Source organism: Oncorhynchus kisutch, linkage group LG18, assembly GCF_002021735.2.
Source record: "Oncorhynchus kisutch isolate 150728-3 linkage group LG18, Okis_V2, whole genome shotgun sequence".
Classification (NCBI taxonomy): domain Eukaryota; kingdom Metazoa; phylum Chordata; class Actinopteri; order Salmoniformes; family Salmonidae; genus Oncorhynchus; species Oncorhynchus kisutch.
In genome coordinates, this window is record NC_034191.2 from 5,552,447 (window position 1) to 5,566,723 (window position 14,277).

Genomic DNA, 14,277 nt, shown 5'->3' on the forward strand with positions numbered 1-14,277 from the left:
CTACACAGATGCAACCGTCTATTGGGGGGAACAGTACTGAAGTCTTAGTGAGAGGAGAGAAGCACTAACTATTTCTAGAAATCAAAATTTAAATCAACCAAACCATGGCTGTAAAATCTATTTTCCTTTGAATTTTGGACTGACTTTTCTGACATGGTACTGACCATTGTGTAGTACTGGTACCGGGTATAGTGTTTTAAGTGTGAGACTGACCCTAGTCCTTGTCCCGTGTGTTTGCCTGGTGTTGTGGGGTTAGGTAGTGCGGGTGCGACCCAACGATAAGGACGCTAAGATGAAATACCAGGAGTGCAACAAGATCGTGAAACAGAAAGCCTTCGAGAGAGCCATCGCCAGCGACGAGATGAAGAAATCGGTCGTGGACTCCCTAGACATCGAAAACATGAGTGAGTAGTTGGTAATCTTTATATTTTAGGATTCATTACTTGATTATACTTTTTTTATATATCTCTATCTCATATATATATTTATCTCATATATAAAATTTGAATGTCTAGATAATGGTCTACTGCCTGTATACATTGTGGTGTTTTTGAAATTAAGATCTTCAAGACTGAGTTACTGTGAAACACTTGGTGACAGATGTTGCTGTAAAATGGTCTGTATACATTTGGTTGATTTTGATTGTGCCACCCATGCAGTGATTGAGGACGAGTACACTGGACCGAAGCTGGAAGAAGGAAAGGTGACGATGAGGTTCATGAAAGAGATGATGGAGTGCTTCAAAGACCAGAAGAAACTGCACAGAAAGTGTGCTTATCAGGTACACCTTACATAATACTGTAGTATTAGTGTACTTATCGTGTACTTATAATAATACTGTAATGTTAGTGTACTCATCAGGTACACCAATAATTATACTGTAATATTACTGTGCTAATCAGGTACACCTATAAATACAGTGATATTACAGTATTATAGGTATTTGTTTGATTTGATATTACAGTATTACAGGTATACCTGATAAGTACAGTGATATTACTGTAGTTATCAGGTACACCTGTAATATTACTGTAATATTACTGTAGTTATCAGGTACACCTGTAATATTACTAATATTACTGTAGTTATCAGGTACACCTATAATAATACTGTAATATTACTGTAGTTATCAGGTACACCTATAATAATACTGTAATATTACTGTAGTTACCAGGTACACCTATAATAATACTGTAGTTATCAGGTACACCTATAATAATACTGTAATATTACTGTAGTTATCAGGTACACCTATAATATTACTGTATTTGTGTTGACTAATGAAATCTGTCCTTTTAGATTCTGATCCAAGTCAAAGAGCTCTTGTCCAAACTACCCAGTCTAGTTGAGATCACGTTAAAAGAGGTGAGACATCCGTGTGATGTATGTTGACTTCCTGGTATTGCTCTTCATCCTGTCTAGTTCTTCAATTGTCAGATTTGTATTTATTATTGATCCCACGTTAGCTACTCTGCCTGCGGTCCCTGCAAAATTAAAGGCAGTTATACGATTTTAAAAACATTCCATTACAGAATTCACAACACACCAAGTGTGTGCACAGTCCCCGCTGTTCCATAAGGTATATTTTTAAATCTGATTCTACTGCTGCATTACCTGATGTGGAATAGAGTTCCATGTAGTCATGGCTCTAGGTAGTACTGTGGAATAGAGTTCTATGTAGTCGTGGCTCTATGTAGTACTGTGGAATAGAGTTCCATGTAGTACTGTGCACCTCCCATAGTCTGTTCTGGACTTGGGGACTGTGACGAGACCTCTGGTGGCATGTCTTGTGGGATATGAATGGGTGTCTGAGCTGTGTGCCAGTAGTTTAAACGGACAGCTCGGTGCATTCAACATGTCAATGCATCTCACAAATACAAGTGGCATGTCGTTAGTGAAGATTTTAAAAAGTAAGGGGCCTAGGCAGCTGCCCTGGGGAACTCCTGATTCTAACTGGATTATATGTGAGAGGCTTCCATTAAAGAACACCCTCTGTGTTCTGTTAGATGAGTAACTCTTTATCCACATTATAGCAGGGGGTGTAAAGCCATAACTCACAAGTTTTTCCAGCAGCAGACTATGATCAATAATATCAAAAGCCGCACTGAAGTCTAACAAAACAGCCTCCACAATCTTTTTATCAATTTCTCTCAGCCAATCATTAGTCACTGTGTGAGTGTTGTGCTTGTTAAATGTCCTTCCCTATAAGCGTGCTGAAAGTCTGTTTGTCAATTTGTTTACTGTGAAATAACATTGTTTCTGGTCAAACACAATTTGTTGATTGGCTGATTGGTCGGCTGTTTGAGCCAGTAAAGGGGGCTTTACTATTCTTAGGTAGCGGAATGACTTTAGCTTCCCTCCAGGCCTGAGAGCACACACTTTCTAGTAGGCTTAAGTTGAAGATATGTCAAATAGGAGTGGCAATATCGTCCGCTATTATCTTCAGTAATTTTCCATCCAAGTTCTCAGATCCCGGTGGCTTGTCATTGTTGATAGACAACAATACTTTTTTCACCTCTTCCACACTTCAAAATTACAATTCTTGTCTTTCATTATTTGGTCAGATAAACTTGGATGTGTAGTGTCAGCATTTGTTGCTGTCATGTCATGGTTAAGTTGCTAATCTTGCCAATAAAAAAACATTAAATTAGTTGGCAATATCAGTCGGGTTTGTGAGCCATCTGATTCAATAAATGATGGAGCTAAGTTTGCCTTTTTGCCCGAAATTTCATTTAAGGAGCACCGTAGCTTTTTACTATCATTCTTTGTCATTTATCTTTGTTTCATAGTGTAGTTTCTTCATTTTTATTCAGTTTAGTCACATGATTTCTCAATTTGCAGGGGATTTAAGTTTTTACAGTCATTTTCTTAATAGGTGCATACTCATTAGTAACGGGGATAAGCAATTTCATAAATGTATCAAGTGCAACGTCTGGTTGCTCCTCATTACACACCGCGGACCAACAACGTCTGGTTGCTCCTCATTACACACCGCGGACCAACAATGTCTGGTTGCTCCTCATTACACACCGCGGACCAACAATGTCTGGTTGCTCCTCATTACACACCGCGGACCAGCAACGTCTGGTTGCTCCTCATTACACACCGCGGACCAGCAACGTCTGGTTGCTCCTCATTACACACCGCGGACCAGCAACGTCTGGTTGCTCCTCATTACACACCGCGGACCAACAACGTCTGGTTGCTCCTCATTACACACCGCGGACCAACAACGTCTGGTTGCTCCTCATTACACACCGCGGACCAACAATGTCTGGTTGCTCCTCATTACACACCGCGGACCAACAAATATTCTTTACATCGACAACATAGGAATCACATACAAACTTCTTGTATAATTTGGATACTGCTTTAAAGCAAATATCTGCAGCGTCAGTAAAGATGTGATCGATTACATGTTGATGATTTCATTCCTGTGCTGTTTCTAACTACCCTGTTATGTTGATTGATAACCTGAACCAGGTTGTAGGTACTGGTTACAGTTTGAAGCTTTCTCTTGAGTGGGCAGCTTGATGAAAACCAGTCAATATTTAAATCACTCAGAAAATATACTTCTCTGTTGATATCACATCCATTATCAAGCAGGTAATTGTGGTAGGTACAGTAGACTGAGTCAGGCTGGTTGGTACATTATCAAGCATTTCACACGTTATCCAGATACTGACTGTTAGCACTTGGTGGTCCCCTTCAGCATATGTCCCTGTGCCTAAACCTGTTCTGTTTCCTCCCCAACAGACAGAGAAGATAACCATTTGTGGCGACACACATGGACAATTCTACGACCTTCTGAACATCTTTGAGCTGAACGGCTTACCCTCCGAGACCAACCCCTATGTATCCTGCTCAGTCGCAGTAAAGCGGTGACATGTGCAGTAAAGCGGTGACATGTGCAGTAAAGCGGTGACATGTGCAGTAAAGCGGTGACATGTGCAGTAAAGCGGTGACATGTGCAGTAAAGCGGTGACATGTGCAGTAAAGCGGTGACATGTGCAGTAAAGCGGTGACATGTGCAGTAAAGCGGTGACATGTGCAGTAAAGCGGTGACCTGTGCAGTAAAGCGGTGTTTGTATTCAAATATATGTACATGATAACCCTTAACAATAGAACACAGCTGTTTAATGGAGACTTTGTGGACCGTGGTTCGTTCTCCCTAGAGGTCATTCTGACTCTGTTCGGCTTCAAGCTGCTCCTCCCGGACTCCTTCTACCTGCTCAGAGGTCAGTAGGCTCCTCCTTCTACCTGCTCAGAGGTCAGTAGGCTCCTCCTTCTACCTGCTCAGAGGTCAGTAGGCTCCTCCTTCTACCTGCTCAGAGGTCAGTAGGCTCCTCCTTCTACCTGCTCAGAGGTCAGTAGGCTCCTCCTTCTACCTGCTCAGAGGTCAGTAGGCTCCTCCTTCTACCTGCTCAGAGGTCAGTAGGCTCCTCCTTCTACCTGCTCAGAGGTCAGTAGGCTCCTCCTTCTACCTGCTCAGAGGTCAGTAGGCTCCTCCTTCTACCTGCTCAGAGGTCAGTAGGCTCCTCCTTCTACCTGCTCAGAGGTCAGTAGGTTCCTCCTTCTACCTGCTCAGAGGTCAGTAGGCTCCTCCTTCTACCTGCTCAGAGGTCAGTAGGCTCACAGAGGACGTTAAGAGCACTGTATATCTGTGGCCAGTCTTCCTTCTTTGCTAATGTTTATATTACCCATGTGTAATGGACCCTTCGCTAAGCCTTGTCACCCTTGGTTACTTTTGCGACCTTGGTCAACATTTTACCAGGAAGCCCAATTCTCCATTCAAACCGTTGGAGAAAACCCCTCGCAATGATCTTAAACTGTGCTTTTAATACACAATGAAATTAAACAGACTACCCCTAGCTGATCAGGAGACTCTCAGGTATGTTGTGGTGAACTGTCATTACAATTGCTTTTTTGGGAACCTAGTCAAATTAAGTTTGTAGTGTGGCTAGCCACTAGATGGCTCTAAAGGCACTTTGCATGCAGTCGAAGCTACTAACCACTTTTGGAGTTAAGAAGTGCTTTCAAATTGTTTGTCAACAGCCTATGAGAGTTATATTCCCAATAGCCAATTTAGCTACATTCCAATGAGTAATATTAACTATGAGCGTTTTCAATGAGCGCTAGCTAACCAGTTAGCGTTAGCAACGTTTTCAATGAGAGCTAGCAAGCGTTAGCAATGTTTTCGATGAGCGCTAGCTAACCAGCTAGCCTTAGCGATGTTTTCAATGAGAGCTAGCCAACCTGCTAGCGTTAGCAACTTTTTCAATGAGACCTCTGGGTGAGCTGTTAAATTATTTAACCCTTCAAACAATAGATTTTTTTAAATTACGTTTCTGTTTTTGACCTCCTTGGCTTCCAAGGGTTTGAAACATGACCTTGTCCGAGGTGTTGGACTCAACTACAGTTGCTATCCATCGAAGCGTTGCGATTGCTTGCCCATAATTCTGTGAGTGGGGCTTCGCGAAGGGTAAATTGTGTCGGTAACTGATGTCCATATGTTCCTGTGTAACTAGGTAACCACGAGACTGACAACATGAACCAGATGTATGGTTTTGAGGGGGAGGTGAAGGCCAAGTACACCACTCAGATGTTTACGCTCTTCAGTGAGGTCTTCCAGTGGCTGCCTCTGGCGCAGTGCATCAATGGAAAAGTTCTGGTAGGTAACCCTGACCTTTAACCTCTGTGGAGTTTGTTCATATAGGATGACATTTTGGACTTCGGCAAGGGTTTTTTCCGGCTGTTTCGGCACTCAATTTTTCTGGAGGCAAGAAAAGTCCCTTTGTCTGTGAAGAAAAATCCCTTTGTCTGTGAAGAAAAGTCCCTTTGTCTGTGAAGAAAAGTCCCTTTGTCTGTGAAGAAAAGTCCCTTTGTCTGTGAAGAAAAGTCCCTTTGTCTGTGAAGAAAAGTCCCTTTGTCTGTGAAGAAAAGTCCCTTTGTCTGTGAAGAAAAGTCCCTTTGTCTGTGAAGAAAAGTCCCTTTGTCTGTGAAGAAAAGTCCCTTTGTCTGTGAAGAAAAGTCCCTTTGTCTGTGAAGAAAAGTCCCTTTGTCTGTGAAGAAAAGTCCCTTTGTCTGTGAAGAAAAGTCCCTTTGTCTGTGAAGAAAAGTCCCTTTGTCTGTGAAGAAAAGTCCCTTTGTCTGTGAAGAAAAGTCCCTTTGTCTGTGAAGAAAAAGTCCCTTTGTCTGTGAAGAAAAGTCCCTTTGTCTGTGAAGAAAAGTCCTTTGTCTGTGAAGAAAAGTCCCTTTGTCTGTGAAGAAAAGTCCTTTGTCTGTGAAGAAAAGTCCCTTTGTCTGTGAAGAAAAGTCCCTTTGTCTGTGAAGAAAAGTCCCTTTGTCTGTGAAGAAAAGTCCCTTTGTCTGTGAAGAAAAGTCCCTTGTCTGTGAAGAAAAGTCCCTTTGTCTGTGAAGAAAAGTCCCTTTGTCTGTGAAGAAAAGTCCCTTTGTCTGTGAAGAAAAGTCCCTTTGTTTGTGAAGAAAAGTCCCTTTGTTGTGAAGAAAAGTCCCTTTGTCTGTGAAGAAAAGTCCCTTTGTCTGTGAAGAAAAGTCCCTTTGTCTGTGAAGAAAAGTCCCTTTGTCTGTGAAGAAAAGTCCCTTTGTCTGTGAAGAAAAGTCCCTTTGTCTGTGAAGAAAAGTCCCTTTGTCTGTGAAGAAAAGTCCCTTTGTCTGTGAAGAAAAGTCCCTTTGTCTGTGAAGAAAAGTCCCTTTGTCTGTGAAGAAAAGTCCCTTTGTCTGTGAAGAAAAGTCCCTTTGTCTGTGAAGAAAAGTCCCTTTGTCTGTGAAGAAAAGTCCCTTCGTCTGTGATTTTTCAACAGTAGGGATTCCTCAATAATGTCTGCCATTCAGTGAGAGAACTCGTTTTCCTGCAACAAAAAATGTATTGATAAACAATGCACCAAACTTCTAAGTTACATGTAACATTGTGTGACAAATCTCTTCAGCAATAACTTCAATTAATGACAGATTTCTTGAGTTAGATCCATTCCGACTTTTTTTGAGGAAGTGAATAATGACTTTGGCGTCTCAAGATGGACAAACGGTACAATTGCCACTTTTATTTCTTATTTCTCGTTTTTCAAGCAAATGTCTTTTTAAGAGAGTATGCAGCACGGTCGTTCAGTTCGACTAGCCAAGGTTCGCTAGTCGCCAGCCGAACTGAACGACCGTGCTGCGGCCTTCCAATTGTACAACTGGACATTTTTTGAGAATATTGTCTGTAGTTGTGTTCTGTCTGTGTCAGGTGATGCACGGAGGGCTGTTCAGTGAGGACGGAGTGATGCTCGACGATCTGAGGAAGATTGACAGGAACAGACAGCCCCCAGACTCTGGTAAGAGCGATCAATTAATCAATACGTTTCTCGTTTAGGACCTAGGAATTAAAGTGTTATTTCAACTGTTTGTGTTTCTTCAGGTCCCATGTGTGATCTCCTCTGGTCAGACCCACAGCCACAGGTTTGGTGTCCTAGAAATACACTCTTGTCCAACAACAAAATATCATTCTAATATAATCTGGTTTAAATAGCTGTACTGCATCATGTCATCTGTCTATTTAATTTTTTTCTTTTTTTCCTGACCCCCAGAATGGGCGGTCTGTCTCTAAGCGAGGTGTGAGCTGTCAGTTTGGTCCTGACGTCACCGAGCGGTTCCTGGACCAGAACAAGTTGGATTACATCGTCCGCAGTCACGAGGTCAAGGCAGAGGGTTATGAGGTCACACACTCAGGGAAGTGCATCACAGTCTTCTCAGCTCCCAACTACTGGTAACTAGGGCAACAGACTCACTATTCAATCCAAGTGTTGTGATTTTTTTAAATATGCATTGCCAGATTTAAACCACATCTATTGTAAGACTCTCACATGTCAAATGTCACCCCCTCTAAAGACATTTAAGATCAGTATTCTCTTCTCACCCCTTCCTCTCGCTCTCCCCTTCCCTTCCTCTCCCCTTCCCTTCCTCTCCCCTTCCCTTCCTCTCCCCTTCCCTTCCTCTCCCCTTCCCTTCCTCTCCCCTTCCCTCCCCTTCCCTTCCCTTCCTCTCCCCTTCCCTTCCCTTCCTCTCCCCTTCCCTTCCCTTCCTCTCCCCTTTCCTTCCCTTCCTTTCCTTCCCTTCCTCTCCCCTTTCCTTCCCTTCCCTTCCTCTCCCCTTTCCTTCCCTTCCCTTCCTCTCCCCTTTCCTTCCCTTCCTCTCCCCTTTCCTTCCCTTCCTCTCCCCTTTCCTTCCCTTCCCTCTCCACTTTCCTTCCCTTCCTCTCCCCTTTCCTTCCCTTCCTCTCCCCTTCCCTTCCTCTCGCTCTCCCCTTCCTCTCCCTCTCACTCTCCCCTTCCCTTCACTTCCTCTCCCCTTCCCTTCCCTTCCCTTCCTCTCCCCTTCCCTTCCTCTCGCTCTCCTTCCTCTCGCTCTCCCTTCCCTCCCTCTCGCTCTCCCCTTCCCTTCCTCTCGCTCTCCCTTCCCTTCCTCTCGCTCTCCCTTCCCTTCCTTCCTCTCGCTCTCCCTTCCTCTCGCTCTCCCTTCCCTTCCTCTCGCTCTCCCTTCCTCTCGCTCTCCCCTTCCCTTCCTCTCCCCTTCCCTTCCTCTCCCCTTCCCTTCCTCTCCCCTTCCCTTCTGCTCCCCTTCCCTTCCTCTCCCCTTCCCCTCCCCTTCCCTTCCTCTTCCCTTTCCTTCCTCTCGCTCTTTCCTTCCTCTCGCTCTTTCCTTCCTCTCGCTCTTTCCTTCCTCTCGCTCTTTCCTTCCTCTCGCTCTCCCCTTCCTCTCGCTCTCCCCTTCCTCTCGCTCTCCCCTTCCTCTCGCTTTCCCCTTCCTCTCCCTCTCGCTCTCCCCTTCCCTCCCTCTCGCTCTCCCCTTCCCTTCCTCTCGCTCTCCCCTTCCTCTCGCTCTCCCCTTCCTCTCCTCTCCCCTTCCCTTCCTCTCCTCTCCCCTTCCTCTCGCTCTCCCTTCCCTTCCTCTCGCTCTCCCTTCCTCTCGCTCTCCCTTTCCTCTCGCTCTCCCGTCCCTTCCTCTCGCTCGCTCTCCTTCCTCTCGCTCTTCCCTTCCCTTCCTCTCGCTCTCCCTTCCCTTCCTCTCGCTCTCCCTTCCCTTCCTCTCGCTCGCTTCCCCTTCCTCTCGCTCGCTCTCCCCTTCCTCTCCCTCTCGCTCTCCCTTCCCTTCCTCTCGCTCTTCCCTTCCCTTCCTCTCCCCTTTCCTTCCCTTCCTCTCGCTCTCCCTTCCCTTCCTCTCGCTCTCCCTTCCCTTCCTCTCGCTCTCCCTTCCCTTCCTCTCGCTCTTCCCTTCCCTTCCTCTCGCTCTCCCTTCCCTTCCTCTCGCTCTCCCTTCCCTTCCTCTCGCTCGCTCTCCCCTTCCTCTCCCTCTCGCTCTCCCCTTCCCTTCCTCTCGCTCTTCCCTTCCCTTCCTCTCCCCTTTCCTTCCCTTCCTCTCGCTCTCCCTTCCCTTCCTCTCGCTCTCCCTTCCCTTCCTCTCGCTCTCCCTTCCCTTCCTCTCGCTCTCCCTTCCCTTCCTCTCGCTCTCCCTTCCTCTCGCTCTCCCTTCCCTCCCTCTCGCTCTCCCCTTCCCTCCCTCTCGCTCTCCCCTTCCCTTCCTCTCGCTCTCCCCTTCCCTTCCTCTCGCTCTCCCCTTCCCTTCCTCTCCTCTCCCCTTCCTCTCGCTCTCCCTTCCCTTCCTCTCCTCTCCCCTTCCTCTCGCTCTCCCTTCCCTTCCTCTCGCTCTCCCTTCCTTCCTCTCCTTCCCTCCCTTCTCGCTCTCCCTTCCCTTCCTCTCGCTCTCCCTTCCCTTCCTCTCGCATCTCCCTTCCCTTCCTCTCGCTCTCCCTTCCCTTCCTCTCGCTCTCCCCTTCCCTTCCTCTCGCTCTCCTTCCCTTCCTCCCTCGCTCTCCCTTCCCTTCCTCTCGCTCTCCCCTTCCTCTCGCTCGCTCTCCCCTTCCTCTCGCTCGCTCTCCCCTTCCTCTCCCTCTCGCTATCCCCTTCCCTTCCTCTCGCTATCCCCTTCCCTTCCTCTCGCTCTTCCCTTCCCTTCCTCTCGCTCTCCCTTCCCTTCCTCTCGCTCTCCCTTCCCTTCCTCTCGCTCTTCCCTTCCCTTCCTCTCGCTCTCCCTTCCCTTCCTCTCGCTCTCCCTTCCCTTCCTCTCGCTCTCCCTTCCCTTCCTCTCGCTCTTCCCTTTCCTTCGTCTCTCCCTTCCCTTTCCTTGCTCTCGCTCTCCCCTCCCCTTCCTCTCGCTCTTTCCCTTTCCTTCGTCTCTCCCTTCCCTTTCCTTGCTCTCGCTCTCCCCTCCCCTTCCTCTCGCTCTCCCCTTCCTCTCGCTCTCCCCTTCCCCTCGCTGTCCTTCTCTCTCTCCCTCAAGTGATCAGATGGCTAATAAGGGAGCGTACATCCACCTCAGAGGATCAGACCTCAAACCAGAGTTTCACCAGTTCACTGCTGTGGTAAGTACATCTGATAATATCTTTGACATACTAACCCTAACCAACATTACAATAACAGTACATCTTAGTTACAGTACCTTTCAGGCCTTTTAAACTGGTTGCAGTTTCGGATTTTCTAGAACCCAACTCATCGTGGCTATTTATAGAGATTTCTGTGCAGGTGGCAACATTTTTTTTTTATAACATAGCCGCCTCCCACTCTGCCGCCTCCCACTCTGCCGCCTCCCACTCTGCCGCCTCCCACTCTGCCGCCTCCCACTCTGCCGCCTCCCACTCTGCCGCCTCCCACTCTGCCGCCTCCCACTCTGCCGCCGCCCACTCTGCCGCCGCCCACTCTGCCGCCGCCCACTCTGCCGCCTCCCACTCTGCCGCCTCCCACTCTGCCGCCTCCCACTCTGCCGCCTCCCACTCTGCCGCCTCCCACTCTGCCGCCCACGTGGTCGCCTCCCACTCTGCCGCCTCCCACTCTGCCGCCCACGTGGTCGCCTCCCACTCTGCCGCTTCTCACTCTGCCGCCTCCCACTCTGCCGCCCACTGCTCCCACTGCTCTACGGCCGCTCCCCCCTCATTGACGTGGAGGTAGAAACCTCATGTTGTTTTCTGAAGACATGGTCGACATGTTCCAACTATGCATCCCATGCCTCGAGTGTGATTTCATGGTGTAGCCTACACGAAAGACACGATCGACGTGTTGGTACAGACTGTCTGTTCTAACAGCAAATGTAAACCAGCATATTAAACACATACTGTCTATTTTGACTGCATGGATTTTCTCATCATTGCAAACATTGGCTAGTTATTTTTTTCCCGCAGAATAACTGTAGATTATCATCACCAATAGGAGACAGTCTAAAGCAGAATAACTGTAGATTATCATCACCAAAAGGAGACAGTCTAAAGCAGAATAACTGTAAATTATCATCACCAAAAGGAGACAGTCTAAAGCAGAATAACTGCAGATTATCATCACCAATAGGAGACAGTCTAAAGCAGAATAACTGCAGATTATCATCACCAATAGGAGACAATATAAAGCAGAATAACTATGTAGATTGTCATGACCAATAGGAGACAGTCTAAAGCATAATAACTGACCAACAGGAGACAGATTAGCCTACACCACACAATATGCTGATGGATTTTGCCACAATGCATTGTGTAGGGACTTCCCTGCTTGTGCAACTGCAATATTGGTTACAACAGACGAGTTGTATAGCCTTCAATAAATATTTGTGGGAATGTTTATTCAAATGGGCTCCACGGTGGTCATAGACACTGCATCGCAGTGCAAGAGGTGTCTCTGCAGTACCTGGTTAGACTCCAGGCTGCATCACATTTGGCCCAGCGTCATCCGCGTTTGCCCGGGGTAGTTTTTGTATTGTAAATAAATTTGTTCTTAACTGACTTGCCTAGTTAAAAAAAAAAAACATGGCTGCAGGTTGTGTTATTTCAGTTGTTCAGAAATGTGAGGCAGAGAGTGACTTGGTTCAGAAGAGGGTGACTAAAGAGAAACATGAAGGGGAGGTGTAACGTGATCACGGTGTGAGCGGGATCTTTAGCTTTGCGGGGGGGGAATAAGTTTCCGTGTTTGTTACCACGGGCCAATAAAACATCTATCTTTCCTCCACAGCCTCATCCGAATGTGAAGCCGATGGCGTACGCCAACTCTCTGATGCAGATGGGGATGATGTAGAGAGGCCCACGACGCTCAGCCTGACACCTCCCTCCTGGCTGACCACACCCACCTCCTGGCTGACCACACCCACCACTCCTTCCTTAGACAACAACATGCCCTGGTCCATGCGGTTCCATGGGATCCCTTTCTCCCAGCCTGTCCCCCAGTAGTCCCCCCCCCCCCCCCCCCTCCCCTTGACCTTTTTAATTCTTTGATGTTTGTACATCTGAAGGGTCAGCACTTTAAAGATCTGAAAACATTGAAGGGTTTAGTACCAAGGGGGAAGGATTGGGGAGCGAATTGCGACCGGTTTCCGGTAAAATCCCTCTTGTTGCGTTCAGAGTAGACAACGTGGTGGTGTGATGGCAGTTATATATCTTCGACCGGCGCAGTCAAGAACTGGGTGTGTTCATTTCGTCTTCTTCTTTTGTTTTGTATTGGTTAAAAACTGGAAAACTCAATCTCTCCCTAATTTCTGTCCATATTGGTCCCCACACATGGGTTTCATTCCCAGCTCATTGATGGGTTTCATTCCCCGGTAGTGATTTAGAATGATGAATTATACTGTATTGGTACTGTATGGTTAAATAACAACTGGAATGATCGGAACTGTCGGATTTTTGTAAGAACGTACGGCAGCAGAACTGTTAAGAATAATATTAGACTGTTCTGCTACTGTAAAACATACAGTTGGTTGGCCAACTGCACCGTTTATAGTGTGTCTGGTTGGGGGGGGGGGGGGTGCTAGCAGAATGTCTATACTACAGTATTGGTTCATACATCCTGTGAAATATAGTTTTATTAAAGTTCAATATTTTTTACAGTAGGGCAAAAGTGAGTGTAGAAAAATGTAGCTACGATTTGCATCTTCAGGAGAAAAGGAGGTGTTTTGGGGAAGAACCTGGTTGTTTGTCTCCAGTCTCACTCTGCACGGTGCTGTTCATTACTAGTAGTCAGATGTTGTAGGTTCTTCACATTCAACATGTACAAAACAGATCCTCATTCCGTTGTTATTTTTGCTCTGCTGCACCTCTCTACCTGTTGAGTGGGGAGGTGGGGGGGGGGGGGGGGGGGGGCAGGAGTGTTGCTGCTCTTCAGCTCAGTCAGTAGTGTCACTCTCCTGTCTCCCGGCAGCTCTTGCACAATAGCTCTTCTCTCCTGACCTGCTTTGCTACAAGGCCAAGCACTGGTGTGATGCTTCAACCCCGCTCCACTGTTAGTTTTGTCTACCAGTGTGACTTTGACCGTTGTGTGGATGTATAGCCCGGACGTCCAGACACCAAGCCACCTCCCTTCTCTCTCTCTCATGCGCACAGCTGCAGTGTCCCAATATTGGCCCTAAACTTTTTAAGATAATGGTATACACTGAAGTGTATGTGTGTGTGTATATATATATATTATCATTTAAAATTAATGCTGTGTACATGTTTGGAAAAAAAAGATATTGAATAAAAAAAATTCCAGTCCAGTGATTTTTAAATTAATGCTTATTTATGTTGAAATTTCAGTGAACAGGGTCTGCGATGATTTCTCTCTCTCAAGAAATGCACCCACTTCAAAGAAATTACCAATATATTTGCTAATGAAGCCAAGTGTATGTATTTGTTTTTACATATACCAACAGCCAAGTATAGTTTACCATCTTTAGACATATACCAACCACTGAGCTATAAGAACGACACCAACAGGCACAGCCAAAAATGTGTGTATATGTAACTGAAGATAGACCAGAGTCGGTCGTTTCCAATGGGAGAGAATGAATCATAGTGGGCAGAGCCAAGCAATGCGGTGGGCTGAGCCAAGGAAGATCTAGTGAGATCCTATTGGCACGTTCTAGCATTTATTTGCATATTTCCTTTGGGGAACGCCTACTCAAGTGCGCGTGTGCAAAAACTAAATCCGTCCTCGCGTTCCAAAACAACGTATTTTTTTTTTTACTTTGGCAAAGGGTAAAGTACAAAACACAGTCCACTCTGTTATGGATTTAAACGTTTTGGAAACAGAAAATTGTATTAAGATCAAACGTTTAATCGATGAGAAAATTAGCAGAATTTGATTTGAATATCGGCCAAAATCCAACTCACTCCGGCTTCATCCATTGCCGGTCATTGGGCTTCCTCATCACCATATTTGGTAGTGAGTGGAAACGTCAACCGGATGCTTCACATTTACACCGGTGAAA

General features: G+C 46.4%; 1 protein-coding gene across 1 annotated transcript in view; it reads left to right on the forward strand.

Moving 5' to 3' along the window:
• ppp5c (protein phosphatase 5, catalytic subunit) overlaps positions 1-13,567 on the forward strand; it is a 32,751-nt gene extending 19,184 nt beyond the window's left edge. The window contains exons 3-13 of the mRNA XM_031795350.1: positions 257-404; positions 660-781; positions 1,300-1,365; positions 3,757-3,855; positions 4,133-4,238; positions 5,529-5,671; positions 7,250-7,337; positions 7,421-7,461; positions 7,590-7,768; positions 10,339-10,420; positions 12,051-13,567. Of these exons, the coding sequence (XP_031651210.1) occupies positions 257-404; positions 660-781; positions 1,300-1,365; positions 3,757-3,855; positions 4,133-4,238; positions 5,529-5,671; positions 7,250-7,337; positions 7,421-7,461; positions 7,590-7,768; positions 10,339-10,420; positions 12,051-12,113 (1,137 nt within the window). The 3' untranslated portion in view covers positions 12,114-13,567. The remainder of the gene's footprint in view (positions 1-256; positions 405-659; positions 782-1,299; positions 1,366-3,756; positions 3,856-4,132; positions 4,239-5,528; positions 5,672-7,249; positions 7,338-7,420; positions 7,462-7,589; positions 7,769-10,338; positions 10,421-12,050) is intronic.
• Positions 13,568-14,277: the final 710 nt, after the last annotated feature.